A 16,211-nucleotide genomic window follows, 5' to 3' on the forward strand; every position below is an offset into this window, starting at 1 on the left:
GCGGGGCTGCACATCCGGGAAGGAAACGGGGGGAACGTCCCCGGAACGGAGTGAGGGCGAGACGCGGGGCTCCCTCCGCGCCCCCGCGGCCTCGCGGGGCTCCTGGCGCCGACAGCGGGGGCCCCGCGTGGGGCGAATTCAGGGAGCCTCACCTCCCAGGCTGGGCGCGGAGGCGCCGCCCGGCATCACGTGGACGCGCTCGCGCGAGGACAGGCTCCGCCGGCCGAGTCGGGGGGCCGCTCCCTCCGCGGGGGCCGGGCGGTCCCGGAGGCTGGGCGGCGCCCTCGGGCGGGCGGCAGAGCAGCATGGAGCCCGGGGCCGACAGGCTGGCGACCGCGGCCGCCCGGGGCCGCGCGGACGAGGTGCTGGCGCTGCTCCAGGCGGGGGTGCCGCCCGACGCCCGCAACGCGCAGGGTCGCACCGCGATTCAGGTGGGCGGGGGGGGGAGGGGCGGCGGACGGCTCGGGGGGACCCTGTTTGCCAGAAGGTCGCAACCAGGTGGCCACCGGACTCCCGGCGCAGGGGTGATGTCCTCGGGAGTCCTCGGGCCGAGAGCCCTGCGCCCGGGCGCGGGAGGCCGCGGGTGGGAGGCGGCGAGGGTCGGGAGCGGGCCTCCCGCGCCCCTGCAGCCCCAGCCTGTTCCTTACCGGGGGCGAAGCTTCCCGACGTTCGGTGTAAGACTTAAGATTTTAAAAACAAGTAAGATTTGCTGCCATCACTGAGCCCTGGACTCGCAGGCCCCGGGTGCACGGGTTTCCCTGCCTCGGAGGGATTTCAGGGGACACCTGATCCCCGTACGCTGGAATAAACATCAATCGAAATTCTTTAGAAGAAACGACACAGCGTTGTTGTGGGGTTTTTTTAAATTATTATTTAACTGAGTAAGGAAAGCAAATGCTTGTTTTCCAATACATGGTTGTAAGAACATGGAAAACGCAGACGGACGTGAAGCGCCTCGGTGCAGCCGGGCCCCTGCGCTCGGCGCCCAGCGGCTCCAGCGCAAGAAAAGGCGGCCGGTTGGGTGCCCGGTCCTGGCACCCGCCCTGGTCTGGGTGCCTCTCGGGAGCCACCAGTTCATGTTTCTTGCTCTTGCACGCGCTCCCACCCTCCCTCTTCCTTCCTTGGTCTGAAACATTAAAAACAAAAAAGAACAGTCGTGTAACCTCGCCTGAAATAATGCCAATGTAGTTATTGTATCTCCTATTATTGTTGCTATTGTTAAGCTACCTGCTATAGATGAACGTATTTGAAATAGTTTTCAGTTTCTCCTTTCAGAACGCCATTTCTCCTCTGCCCACACCCCGTGTTGTTGTTGTTGTTGTTGGGTGGGGTTAAGGTTTTTGTTTTTGGCCTTCGCTAACTTTCTAAATCTCAAGCTAAGGATGAATTATTCTGGGCAGTCACCATCCTAGTTTTAGTCTCAGCTTGGACAATGGATACCTGCTTCTGAAAAATAAAATTTATATAAAACAAATGCATCGTGCAAAAAAACTCCAGCAGCACAACACAAAAGAAAGTGACTCTGCTTGGAACTGCACAAACTTCACAAGTAAATCTTCCTTTCCTGAAACCAAGCTAATAGGATAGAGTTTATACACTTTAAAATACAGCTATAAAAATAAAGTGCAAGTGCCTAAAACTTGAGATTGTCTGGGACTTGACGGGAGGAGAGAATCTGGATCTAAAGAGGTTGAGCGTAGAAGACAAGCATGTGTCCTTGAAAAAGAATGCTCGCCTGGTGCATGATTTGATCTCTCTAAAATAACACCAGCAGCTTGGAAACTGGGAGTTTGGCCTTAGACCTCTGGAATATGTTAGAAGAGACCTTGTTTGTTTAAATACAAAAAGAAAAAAAGTTGGATAATTAGTTTTAATTTTTTTTTAATAGGGAGCATGAAGACATAGGGGAAAAGCATGATCTTGGTTTAGAACCCTAATCAAATTTGTGTTTAATATAGAAATGCTTAGTTGCTAGAAAAAAAATTTTAAGTACTAAATTTAATGTCTTTTCAAACGAATTTAAGCACCCTACAAATATTCCTGTCGTAGATTTATTTCTTTTTTCATGGGATTGCTATTGTGATTTAAGTATTTTAATGTTAGGCTACTGTGCATCCTTTAATACTAAACATAATAAAATATACTAAAAAGATTTAAAGCCAGTTAAATGATGAAGGACTTCATTGGATAAATGTAATAATATGAAAGCTTTCAAGCAGTGGATTGCTCTATCGCTCTGCAACAGTTTTTCTTTCCTTTTTGGAGCTCTGATTTGGCTCGCTAACATTTTCTCTCTGTCTTTTTGAGAATTAAATCATTTTCACTTTCTCCAGGACAAAAATCAAAACCATAGTGTAACTTATGATGGTTCCTTGGTTTAGACAAATTCATTTGTGTTTAATATAGAATGTAACTAAAATGAGTAGCTCCTTTTTATAGTCACTATCATCCAACCAATATAACCAAATAGTGGTTACCCTAAAACAAAAGAGTTGTCTGCCACCACCACCCACCACCCACATTGTAAGATTACTGTGATTATAGACATTTTGGTAATGACTGTGTTTCAAAGATGATCTAAGACCCAATGAAGTCAGCACCCCCTGTTTAATGGACTCAGAGTGTAAACTGCGGGAGTGTCTTAGTTTGCTGTTTGTGCTGTAACAAATTACTGCAGCGTTAGTGGCTGAAACCAACACGGGTTCATTGTTTGACAGTTCTGGATGGATCTACAAGGCTGCGCTCCTTTGAAAGTTCTAAGAGAGAATCCACTTCTTCGCCTTTTCCAACTTCTAGTGACCATAACATTCTGGGCTTGTGGCCCCTGCATCTTCTCCCTGACCTTTGCTTTCATGATCACACACCCTTTCTCAACTGTGACTCTCCTCTAAGGAAACGTGGTTACAGTGGGTCACCCTGAAAACCCAGGTTAATCTTCCCCAAAGTTCTTAATCACACTGGCCAGGTTCCCTTTGCCACGTAAGGTAATATATTCGCAGGTTTCCAGTGTTAGGAAGTGGACATCTTTGGAGGACATTACTTACATAGCTTACTACAGCAAACATGTTAGGACTGGTTAGACACACCTTTTCACTGTATACTTTAAAAATATGAAGTTTGCCATGACCAAGTGGCTCAGTTGGTTGGAGTGTTATCAGATACAGGAAAAGGCTTTGGTTCTGTTCCTGGGTAGGGCACGTATCTAAGTTTCGGTTTGGTTTGAGCCTGGGATGCCTGTGGGAAGCAAATGATTCATCTCTCTCTCTCCCCCCTCTCTCTCTCCTCCTTCCCTCCCCCTTCCCTTCCTCTCTCTAAAATCAATAAACATATCCTCAGGTGAGGTTTTTAACAATATAAGAAAAAAAAAAGAATTTGAAGTTTAATATTCCAGGAAGCTAACAGTAACTTAAAATTTTTGCCAGGATTAAGGTTTGTTTTCTGTGTGTGTGTGTGTTTATTTTAATTTATCAGTTTTTAACAAGGGCTTGTACATAAAGCAGTGAGCCATACAGAATCTCTGGGTCTTACATAATTTTATATCAAAGCGGGGGGAGGAAGGACACAGGACGTTAGGCAAGTGCACGCCTCCCTCTTGCCGTGGCCTGTGCCTCCAGCAGCGTTGTGTGTGTGGCTGGGATTCTGCAAAAGGTTGGAGGATATGGGGGGAGTTCAGTGTGCACGGGAAAGTGGGACGCGCAGGAGAACTGGCCAGGAGAGTTGGTAACTGAAAGCAAATAAAGGGCCACTGGACATCGGTGGCTTGTCCGGGCGTCTGCAGCGGGTGGCGGCTTCGCAAATAGTTTCTTTACGTGAATCCTGCCTCCGGCTCGCGCGCTGACCACTGCGCTCTCCCCCGCAGGTCATGATGATGGGCAACCCCCGCGTGGCGGAGCTGCTGCTGACCCACGGCGCGGACCCCAACCGCGCGGACCCCACCACCCTCACCCGCCCGCTGCACGACGCCGCCCGGGAGGGCTTCCTGGACACGGTGGCGGCGCTGCACCGAGCCGGGGCGCGCCTGGACGTGAGGGATGCCTGGGGGCGCCTGCCCGTGGACCTGGCTGAGCAGCGGGGCCACCGCGACGTCGCCCGGTACCTGCGCAACGCCGCAGGGGGCGCGGAGCGCAGTAGCCCCGCGGAAGGTCCCGCAGGTGAGATGGCCGGTCTAAAAACGTGAACTCGGAGAGCTTTGCTAACCCAGGGCACTCCTTTATCAGGAAGGAAAGTGGGGCCCCGGAGAGCAGAGCCTGAGTCTCCTCTCAGCGCACACACTGCCCGCGTTTGGGCACAACCCGGGCCCGCAGCGCGCTGCCTGGGCCGGGCTGAGCGTAGGAAATAGCTTCAGACGGCCTTCCGCGGGTCAAAGCCGCCCCATGGCCCTGCTCCCTGCTCCCCCAACACTCCTCCTCCCCGCAGCTCAAGGCCTAGATCTGGGGCATTGACTCAGGGCTAGAGGACTAGTAGCCCTCAGTTTCCCCGTTAGGTTACGTAGATCGGGGGACCAACCTTGCGATTTCCAAAACCAAGTGGGGGCAAGGCATCACTCCGCAGAGATCCGTCATTCCCGCTCCTTTGCAGAATTGTGGTGACTCTGCCCCTCCGCTCCAAGCGAACGGGTTTCCCCAGAGCTCCCCAGGGGCCCTGGAGGCACCTGGCATAGAGACCTCTCCACCCTCGCGCTGCGCACGCGCACCAGGATTTGCTACACACTCTGGGGAAGAGACCCTTTCTTAAGCTTCCCGACCCGGCGGGAGAGGTCGCTCAGGGAGGGAGATGGGTGCGTCGGTCTCCTCTTCTTATCCCACCACCAGAGCCTATTCCCGCGAACGCGCTTCCCTACCTCCACTCCTGCCTGCCTGAAGTGCCAACTTCAATTTTTATCTGAAGGGGGGGCCGTTTTTATCAAAATACATATATATATGTGAAGCAATATACGAAGTTAGCACGAATATTTAAGGTAAACATGGACTTTGAAGATACTGAAATCTATGCGCCCAGAACTGGGGCCCTAGGCTCCCCGGGCCGCGGGGGGTCTCGCTCCGAGCGCAGCGCCTCCGGTACCGGAGAGGAAGATCTCCTTTAACCCGCCCACCCTCTCGCTCCCCCAACTAAAGCCTGCCTCCGAGGGGCCAATCACAGGAGTGAGGACTGGGAACCCCAGAAGAGAAGGAGATGATGTAATTGGGCCCCAGGCAAATGAAAATTGAGTAACCCTTTCTAACCAAACCTGAAAGCCAAGGACGCCAGCCCTGCCTTTCTCCCTTCGTCCCGCGCCCTCCCCTCCGCCCCCTCCCTCCCTTTGACGGGGATCCCATGGCGTGATCAGCCCCCTTCTAGGCAGGACACGAAACTGAACTAGACAAAGCAGGAGTCCTGCCCTCATAGAGCTTACATTCTGGAAAATAGACTTTAAACACTATAACAACGTATGCTAAGAGAGTGAGTTTGTGCAACCAATGTGATGGGTAAAAGTGAAGTGTGAACAGGAGCGGGAGGCTGCCCCAGGGCGGTGCAGAGAAGCTGTCGGGGGCGAGGACTGCGGTAGAAATGAAGGGCGGGTCGAGGGTGGAGAGGGGGCCCGGGGAGCGCGCCGGCGGGGAGAGCAGAGAGGAGGGCGGAGGCCAGGCCCTCGGGGGGCCTGGTGGGGCCAGGAAAGGGTGATTGGCCAAAAGGTGGGCTTGGCTCTGGAAACGTTAGGGCGACGTTAGCTGGTTTGGGAGGGGGGCTTGAGGAGGACAATCGGGCTGCAAGGTCCGGCCCCCCGCGGCGCGGCGCCTCCTCCGCAGCCGCTCCTGACGCGGCGCAGCTGAGCCGCTCGCCGGCCTCGGGTGTTGGCGGACGCGGGGGGCCGGGCAGCGTCCTTAGGCTTCTGCGCCGGGCACCTGGCGTTGTGTGGTCCGCACTCCGCACCCATTAGGAGCCGGCTTTCCTCTCCTCCCGCTACCCCGCGGGCCCGCCCAGCTCTCCTCGCCCGCGCCCCGGGGGGTCCGAGCGCGAAGCCTCGGAGCCCAGAGCTGCCCGCGGGCCGTGGACGCGCTGCGGCCCCCGGGCGCCCGGGAGCGTGGCGGCCCGGGCAGGGCCCGACCCCAGGGGCAGCGCCTGTGCCCAGGGCTGGTTGATCCTGAGAGGAGGCGTGCATGCAGGAGAAGCCAATCCTGTCCATAAGCCTCTGAACACCTGGTGTGGGACTGGGGAAAACAAACACACGCAAATCGAAGGGGGAGGAATGGGTGAGCACATCTTCGATACCCGATTTCTAATGTCTTTTTTTCTTTTCTTCCTGCCGTCTGCAGACACTACCGCCTGACAGAACCACTGAAAGGCAGAAACACCTCCGGACCTCTTGAGCTCTACCCCCGCCCCTCCCAGTCCTTCCCTGCTTTGCAAGCTGCAATTTATCAAGTGGTCCTTTTAAGCATTATAAACCGCTTCTTCCCAAGCAGATGCTTTCCCCTCCCCCTCAAGTCCCATTCCTATCTGAATTTATGCATTGCTATAAAAGGTTTTTACAAACCCAACACTGTTCCTGCCTTTTCTTTGGGTTGGAGTTCCCAGGAGCCAGGACGCAGGCCCTGAGAGCGTATCTGTGCATGTGCCATTTTGTGAACTAGCAAAATGAAGCTTAAATGGGGTACGTGGCCTTTCTTGTGTCAAACTGCCAGCAAATGTCAGAGCCAGGGCTCAATTTAAAAAATAATAGTATCCTTTCATTCGCTCATTTATTCAGTTAGTAATTATTGAGCACCTATTATGGGCTCTGTGCCAGGGGTATAATGGTGGTGGTGGGGAGACAGACATCAAATATTAAATACAACACATGACTAGGAATTTTAATGCACTTTCATTGAATCAAAGACAGCATTGTTTCTGAGACTCACTGCTGTTCCATGTATTTCTTAAAAAAGAAAAGTGCAGCGGAGGAGTGCACACCGTGGATTATAAGACACACCTGGATCTCAGATAATATAATGTCAAAAGTCAAGTCTTAAGATCAATGAAATGGGGTGAAAAGTGATGTGGAAACCTTTCATCAATTTGATGGAAGATCTCAGATTGACAGACTCTCAGAGCCCACTTGACCTTCCGTTACTTATCGGGCTCCAGTATTGGAGCCCCTCCCTCCCCCACAAAGTTGGGGTATTTTGCCCAAGATGCCACAGCCAGCAGGTGGCTCATGGAGTCTGGCACTGCAGCCCGCTGGGGCCTTCATGAGTTGGCACCCCACACCTGGTGCAGTGCTCTGGGCCAGTCAGCAGCAACTCCAGCTGGCCGTGAGGTTGCTGCTGGCCACCCAAATCAAAAGCAGTTCAGGGCTTCTCTGTCAGAGCTGGGATGCTTCAGGGACGGATTCCAACGGCAACTGGGCAACTGGGCAGAGGGGGAACGCTGCTTCCTCTCAGGTCCAGGGCATGCCTCCAGTTATTTATTGCTTATGGAGGTGCAATGCACATAACATAAAATTAATTATTATTATTTTAAAATATGTCTTTATTGAGAGAGAAGAAAGAAGAGGGAGAGAGGGAGAAACAGCAATGAGGAGAGAATCATTGACTAGCTGCCTCCTGCAGACTCCTGACTGGGAATCGAGCCTGCATTCTGGGCACATGCCCTGAGTGGAACTGCAATCTCCTGGATCATAGGTTGATGCTCAACTGCTGAGCCAAGCTGGCTGGGCAAAAAATAATTATTTTAAAGTGTACAATTCAGTGGCATTTAGAACACTCACAGTGTTGTACAACCATCACCATTTATCTAGTTCCACAACACATTTATCACCTCCAAAGGAGACCCCATACTAATTAAGCACTCATTAAATACTCACTATCCCCAGGCTCTGGCAACCACTAATTTCCTGTTGACCCTATTGATTTACCTAATTGGGACATGATTCCACTTATAAGAAATGTTTGAAATGTCCAGAATATATGTTTGTCTTTATGACAAGTCCACAGTTTTTATTTCTGTAGCTTTGTAGTAGCTTTTGAAATAGGAAAGTGTGAATATTTTAGCTTTTTTTTTTCTTCCAAAATTATTTTGATCTGTTTCAAACTTGTACCTGGGGCCCCTTGCAATTTTATATAAATTTTAGAATCAGCATTTTCCATTCCTACACATACACAAAATGGACATTGAGCTTTTCATGGGGATTGCATTGGATGTGTAGATCACTTCGGACACTATTGCCATCTTGGAAATATCGAGTCTTCCAAACTGTGAACACAGAATGTCATTCCATCCAGTTAGATTTTCTTTAATTCCAGCAATGTTCTGTAGCTTTCAGTGTACACATATCATAATTACTTGGTTAAATTAATTCCTAAGGATTTTATTCCTTTTGATGCAATTGAAAATCAAATTTAGGCCCTGGATGTGTAGCTCAGTCGGTTAGAGCATTGTCCCCATACCCCAAAGGCACATACAAAAATCAACCAATGAATGCATAAATAAGAGGGACAACAAATTGATGTTGTCTCTCTCAAAACAATAAATAAAAAAAGAATTGAATTGTTCTCTTAACTTCCTCCTTTGATTGTTTGTCGCTAGTGTATAGAAATAAAACTGATTTCTGCGCGTGGATCCTTTATCCTGCAGCCTCACTGAATTTGTTTCTTAGCCCTACTAGAGTTGTGTCCGTGTGTGTATACCTTAGGATTTTCTATATATAAAATCGTGTCATCCGTTGGATAGTTTTACTTGTTCCTTTCCAATGGGGAGGCCTCTTATTTCATGTTTCTTGCCTAGCTGCCGTGGTTAGAACTTTCAGGACAATGTCGCTTGTAGTATTTTGAGTAAAAGCAAAAGCAGACTTTCTTGCCCGGTTCCTGATCTTAGTGAGAGATCTTTCCTTTTTTCACCACTGAATATGTTAACTGTTTTTGGGGGGTTTTGTTCCCCCCCCCCCCATAAATGCCCTTAATCAGATTAAGGAAGTTCTCTTCCATTCCTACTTTGTTGATATATTTTTTTTTAATCATGAAAGAGTGTTGGATTTTGTGAAATTACTGCATCAATTGAGATGACCATGTTTTTGGGGTGTCTTTTTTTCCTTCATTAATATGAGAGATTACCTTGACTGATTTTCCTACGTTGAACCCCTGGCACTCCTGGGAGAATCTTACTTGGTCGTGGTGTGTAATTCTTTTAACATACAGCTGCATTGAGCTTGCAGATATTTTGTTGAGGATTTTTTGCATCTATAAGTCATAGAAGATTTGGGTCTGTAATATTCCTTCTCTCCCCCCCCCCCGCGCGCGCACACACCCACACGCGCGCGCGCGCGCGCACACACCCCTCCGTTGTTCCAGAGATTCCTCACCGCGCGCGCCCCGCGCCCACTGCCCCCCGCAGGCTCCTGCCCCGCGGCCGCGGCCACAGCTCCGGCCAGCGCTGTTCTGAGGCCCCAGGGCCGGCCTTCACCGGCACAGCACCCTGGGCTCTCTCACCCGCGCTGGTTTCGGGGTCTCCCGGTTCCGCAGTGGGACTGCCCCCTGGTCGCCCACGCGCCCGGCGCCCGGACTCGGGGCCCAGCGCCCTTTGGAGAGGGGCCGGCGGGTGAAGCGCGCTACTGGGCCAGGGTTTCAGAAGAGCGGGCTGCGAAACTGGGGGGGGAGGGGGGGCTGGGCTTTGCTTAAAGCAAAAGTAGAAGCAGCAGAAGAAAGCGGCGAGGGGAGGAGTTTCAGGTCTGCTCAAGGCCAGGAGGGTTCAAGGGAAGCTGCGGGGCTTTCCCACGATAACGGACGGACGCCGGCGCCAGCCCGCGGTGGGGACCTGCGGAGGCACAGGGGCCCCGCCGGGGAAACGCCGCGCCGCCGGGTCAGCGGGCGCCGCGGGCAGGGGAGCGGGCGGGGCGGGGGGGGGGGGGGGGCTGGCCCGGGGCATGGAAACTGGCGGCGCCCCGGTCCCCGCACCCCCCGCGGCAGCCCCGCCCGCATCTCATACCTGACCCGAGCGGTGCGGCTCGAGTGCAGAGCGGGAGGGAGCAGATGCCGCCCGCCCCCCTCCTGGCTCCCGGGCGGGGAGGGTCGGGGCGCTGCCCGGCTGGCAGGGGCCCCCTGCGCCCCCGCTCCCATCTCCGCTCCGCTCTCCGCCGCGCCTCTGCGCCCGCAACCCTCCCGCTCCTTCCTTCTGTAAGCACACCGGTCATCGGATTTAGAGCCCGCTCTACATCCAGAATGAGCTCACGCTGAGGTCCTTCATTTAACTGCATCTGCACAGACCCTATTTTAAAATAAGTGTCACCCTCCCAGGCGCTGGGGGTTCGGCCTCGGGCCTGTCTTCCCGGCAGACACCGTGCAGCTTACTACGCGGCCTAGTTCAGTGCTTTTTGTCGCCAGGCCCCAGAGAGGAAATAGGTACACCAGGGACTGGCTTTTCAGAGATGAGCCCCAAAGCCAAACACTCATCCAAGACCAACCTAAGACATTCAGAATCTCTGGCGAATAAAATGGGAGCACCGACTGGATATAAGTTTTTAGAGCAAGCTAAAGAGAATGAGGATTTGACTTTTGCGGCCATCAGGGAAAATCAGGACAAGATTTCTCTCCCATAAACTGGGGTGAGGACACTAACAGGGATAATCTCTTACAAGGACCCAGTGGATTAAGGGAGATAAATCGGCACGCAAGATTAACCCAATTTAATCTGTAAAGGGGAGAAAAGTAGAATAGAGTGGGGGATCCCTTCTTCATGCACCACCTCATGGTGCATTTAGACAAAGTTACAGAACACAATCCTGGCTCAATGTCACTGAGGAAAATTAGCATTACCTTTGATTTTTTCAATCACTTTCATAAACAATATCTCAATGAATTGCTGCAACCCCCTATAAGGCATTGCTATTCCATCTTTAAAATCAGGAAATGGAGAATCTGAGGGATCACACAAATTTGCTGAGGGCATGAGAACCCTCCAGGCCTTCAATAGCGACGCAGAGATGGACTGCACAAGCTCCCTTACCTAACTGCCATTACTCTACTCATTTTATACATGAGGGAGCTGAGGCTTTGAGAGACGCTGTAACTGGCCCAAGCACATGCATCTAGTGAGCGGTGGAGCCAGTGTCTGATGCTAGTCCTGTCCAGGAGAGCATAGACTACGCCCATTAAGTCTGACTTTGCTCTTGACTGGGTAGTTTCTAGGTCCTTGACCTTTCTCAAAAAGGCAGCTGAAATTAAAGCCACCCGGATTCTCATTCCTGCTTTCATCAGTAAGAGATCTCTGTAAAAGTAAGTACTCCTGCTCAGTCCCCTCTCCCTCCCTTTCATTCCCCATAATGCTTAATACCTCTTTGCCCTTAACCCAAACCTCTCCCACCTCCCAAACTTTCCACTGTGTTCCCCGGTATTTCTACTACGTAATTAACCAATGCCCGATAGCCCCAGTTTCTTCTTAGATAAGTTTCTGGATCCTTCTTGGTATAAATGCAGTCCTATCAGAAAGCCAGGAAGTGAATTTGTGACACTCCTTACTTCCCATTGTCTCTTCCCCAACTGTTATGGGTTGAATTGTGTACCCCCAAAATACATATGTTGAAGCCCTAGCCTCAAGTATCTCAAAATGCGATCATCTTTGGGAAGGTCATTGCAGATATAATTTAAAATGACATTCAATATGACTGGTGTCTTTATACAAAGAGAAAATTTAGATTCAAAAACACACACACAGAGGATACCATACGAAGATAAAGGCAGAGATCTACAAGCCAAGAAACACAGAAGATTGCCAGCAAACCACCAGAAGAATCTGGAGGAGAGGTATGGGACAGATTGTCCCTCACCACTCTCAGAAGAAACCAATCTTACTGACACCTTGATTTCAGACTTCTAGACCTGAAAATTGTGAGACAATAAATTTCCATTATATAAGCTACCCAGTTTGGGACTTTGTTATGGCAGCCCTAGCAAACTAACATACCAACCTTCTGGTAAAAATCCTGGTTAAAGCTCAGACCATTCAAACCAACTCATCCTTCAGATCTCAGTTTAATGCTTATTTCTTCAAGGGTAATTCCTTGATCAGGTTCTTTGATATAAACTCTCATAGAATGATTCTCCTTCTTTTTGGAGCACTTATTTATCTCAGTTTGCAATTGCACATATGCTAATGTTGTTTGATTGATATTTGGCTTTACCTCTAGCACCTAAACTCCATCGCCCGAGCCAAAGTTTCTGTTTTGCTCACCAGCATATCCCCAGAGTAGGCACTGAGCAAATATTTGTTGAGTGAATTAAAGCATTCCATTGTTTTAGAAGTTGATTCCTTTTTGAAATACAAGTAAACTTTGGCAAATATAATCTGCCACACCTCACCGGTCATTCCCATATTTAATATGTACATGAAGGTTAGGCCTAAGAGGGCTTTGAGTTTTCTGTGATGAGATAATTGCTTCCTAAATGACACTTGGCTTTTTAGTCCTATTTCTTGCTCTTGCCTACTTTGACCACTATTTTATTGACTTTTTTGGGCTTATTTATTTGAATGTTTTATTGACAGTCCTGTGGCCTCCAGAATCTTCTTCACAGTCTTTTAGCAGCAATTGCCTCAGATACTTTTGGGGGAATTTGGGGGCAACAATTGCCACATTTTAATTTGTTGCAGCCATTACATGGCTTTTTCACCATCTTTTTATGTTTGATCATGGTCGTCTTCTAGTCAAGGTGTTAGAACATTAAGAGGCAAATGGCCTAGCCCTAGTTTTAGCCCCATGTAGGGGAAACTTACTCTTTCTAAAATGGTAGCTATAGGTAGCTAGTGCTATCTTGAAATTAGTCAAGGATGCACCATTATGCAACTTGGGGCAGACAATGCCTTGGTGATAAGTTGTGGATGCAAGGGAATGACAACCAATAAGGTGCTGCTTGAATTTTTAAAATAGGTGTTATTTTCTCAATTGGAAATGGCATGACAGATGTTGTGCAAGGGTTTCAGACATGACCAAAAAAAAATAAAAATAAAGATTTACTTGTATGGTACTGTAGTATTGAGTAAGCATGAGGTCCCTTTTGGGTTTGGTTTTCTCTTATGGTACATTAAGATACTAGACAAAACAGAAGGAAACATATCAGTATTCAGCTGCATAATTTCAAATTTAATTTTAAATTTTTATACCTACTATATTTGCAGGGTTCAAAAATCAAATATTACTAAATGTTATTGAGGTATAATAAGAAATATATTTGGTCTCCCCCCTCCCCCCCCACACACACACCTCTCACCTTCCTTCTTGGCACAGATTCCCTTGGAATCTCTTGAGTGATAAGAGTGTCTCTTGTTTGCTGAAGAGATGAGTCATGGCTGGGGCTCCTAGATAGCTTCAGATTAGGGACCGGTCACTAGGAAGATCAAGCCATGATCTCAGGGGAGGAGAGGAGGGCCTCTGCTGATTTAGTTCATTAACAAAGAGCCAATGATTTAATCAATCATGTCTGTGCAGTGAAACCTTCATACAAACCCCTCAACAATGAGGTTCACAGAGCTTCTGAGTTGGTGAAAATACTGAGGAGCTGGGAGGTGGTGTGCTGAACAGGGCATGAAAGCTTTAGGCAACACCCCCACATACATTTGTATAGCCAAATGACAAATTGATACACAAAATGTGGCATCATTCAGCCTAAAAAGTAAGAAAGTACTGACACATGCTGTGGTGTGAATGAACTTCGAAGATATTAGGCCAAGCAGAAGAAGCCAGACACAAAAGGCCACATACTGTATAGTTCTTGTTATAGGAATTGTCCAGAATAGGCAATTCTGTTCTGGGAGACAGAAGGTAAAATTGTGGTTCCCAGGAACTAGGGGAAGGGGGAAATGAGCAAACGCCAAGATATGGAGATCCTTTTGGGGGTGACGAAAATATTCTGGAGTTAGATTGTGATAATGCACAACCCTGTGTATACACTGTAAACCACCGAATTGTACACTTTATAAGTGTGAACTTTGTTGTGTGAATTATACCACAATAAAGCTGTTATTAAAAACAAACACAGACACCACTATCCTTCAAAAAAATCCCCAAACCTTTCAGTGACTTTCATGCCTGTGTCTTTTACCACGTCTACTACTACTCTCCACTGGGCCGTTTGCTTCAGCCACACTGGCCTCCTTGCCATTCTTCAAACATGCCAGGCACTCTCCCAACTTAAGATCTTGGAACTGTTCTCTCCACCTGGGGTCCTCTTCCCCAAAGATGAATGTCTCCTTACCAGGTGTCATTTTCTTTTTTTTTCCTCTTTTTTAAAAACATATATCTTTATTTATTTCAGGGAGAGGAAAGGAGAGGGAGGGAGAGAGATAGAAACATCAATGATGAGAGAGTCACCGATTGAGCCCACAACTCGGGCATGTGCCCTGACCGGGAATTGAACCCCGATCGCCTGGATCCCAGGTCAACGCTCAACCGCTGAGCCACGCCCGGCAAGCCCAGGTGTCATTTTCTTATTTGGGCCACCCTACTCCATGCTGCTTGCAGCCTGCACACCCCTCTGCTGAGCTTCCTTACCTACACTACTTTCACCTGTTCTCTAGCACCTCTACTTTCAAACATGCTGTATAATTCACTTGCTTCTTTCTCTTTTTTCAGCTAGTTTATTATTTTTCCTTCATGCTAAAATGCAAACTTTTTAAAGGCACCAATCTCTTGTCTGTTTTAGTAACTGATGCATCTTAAGTACTTACAACAATACCTGGCACAAAGGAGGCATTTTATACATATTTTTGATAATTAAATGATGGGGTTTCTTTCAAATACATGAAGAACCTGTTCTTTCTCTTTTTTTGTATCTTCATTGTTGAAAATATTGGATGTCCCCCTTTTCCCCCCATTGACTCCTCCCTATGTTCATAGCACCACAATTTACAATAGCTAAGATCTGGAAACAGCCCAAGTGCCCATAAGTAGATGAATGGATTAAAAAGCACACCATTTGAAATACATTGATAGCTTTGTTTTTATTATATACATACTATCAAGCATTAAGATATTAAGTGACAGCCTTTACAGGTCAGTGCATTAGAATCTAATGTAAATTAAATTCTGCTGACTTGTTGTCTAAATAGTCAAAATCTAGATTAGATGACCCCAACATCTGGCATTGTACAGTTATCATATGCTATTTCTTCAGTAAGAATTTCCAGCTCCCCCACTTTACCATTAACCCAACCACATTCCTTCACAGAATTACATAGCCTGAATTACTGGGAAATACCTGTGATTTAACATTCATTTCAATTGCTGGGTTCAGTCTTCAGTTGCCAGGCTATTCACAAATTTACTGAATTGCTGCCAAGCATTCATTGACAGGAAAAGAGATAATTCAACTTCTTTTTTTCTCATAAGGAATTCATTTTTGAGGTCATCCGGCATAGTTGACTGTATGTTCTGGTAATTCTTTCCCCTGATTTATGACTTCTATTGCTGCAGATTGTGAAACATCTACTGTTAAGTGATGAGTGTCCTTTTTGTAGTAATCTTTTATCATTAGGTGCTGTTAAGAATTTTACTTTATGTGGAATTTTGTAGTTTCATCACCTTTGTTTAAGTATGAATTTAATTTCTCCAGCCTGGAACTTACTTTATTTCCAGAATCTAAGCATTTGATGTCTATAATTTTGGTGAACATTTCAGCGTTTATATTTCCCTCAAACATTCCCTATCAAGCCTCCATTCTCTCCATTCTCTCATTCTTTCTGTTCTTTCCACCTGATACTTCTATTAGATTTTATGCTAGTCTTCTTATAATCCATTTCAATTAATATCTATTGCATATTCACCCTCTCTTTTTTCCTATACCCCTCTCTTGAGGTATTTCTTCAGGTCTATTATCCAGTTGCCTAACCTTCTCTTCAGCTGCGTTCATTTGCTATTTAACCCTTCCAATGATTTTTATTTTAATGACTATATTTTTCATTTCTATAATTTACTTTGTTTTCTAAAGTACATTTAAAAACATATAGTTTTTACATTTTGATCATATTTTTATCTCCTTTATAATTTTATTGGACAATTTGAGCTGACTTCTCCATTACCTCATGTTCTTAGGAATTTAATCTATATCTTCATCTGCTGACATTTGTTCACAGAAGATTGTACTTTATGAGTTTTGTATTTTGGAAAATGAGTTCATTTTAAGTGCGGCTTTATCCATAGAAATCCACTTATGGCAGCAAGTGGCACAATCTTATGCATTGTCATCTCTCTTTGCCATATTTTCTAGGAT

General features: G+C 47.8%; 1 protein-coding gene across 1 annotated transcript; it reads left to right on the forward strand.

Moving 5' to 3' along the window:
- The first annotated feature begins 305 nt into the window (after window positions 1-305).
- On the forward strand, window positions 306-10,960 carry LOC107541193 (cyclin-dependent kinase 4 inhibitor B). The gene is made up of 3 exons (XM_087823157.1): window positions 306-431; window positions 3,860-4,151; window positions 10,857-10,960. Exons 1-3 carry the CDS (start codon window positions 306-308, stop codon window positions 10,958-10,960), a joined length of 522 nt encoding a protein of 173 aa, XP_087679283.1.
- Window positions 10,961-16,211: the final 5,251 nt, after the last annotated feature.

The sequence above is a fragment of the Miniopterus natalensis genome, chromosome 12 (genome assembly GCF_054644295.1).
Source record: "Miniopterus natalensis isolate mMinNat1 chromosome 12, mMinNat1.hap1, whole genome shotgun sequence".
In the NCBI taxonomy this organism is placed as follows: Eukaryota; Metazoa; Chordata; class Mammalia; order Chiroptera; family Miniopteridae; genus Miniopterus; species Miniopterus natalensis.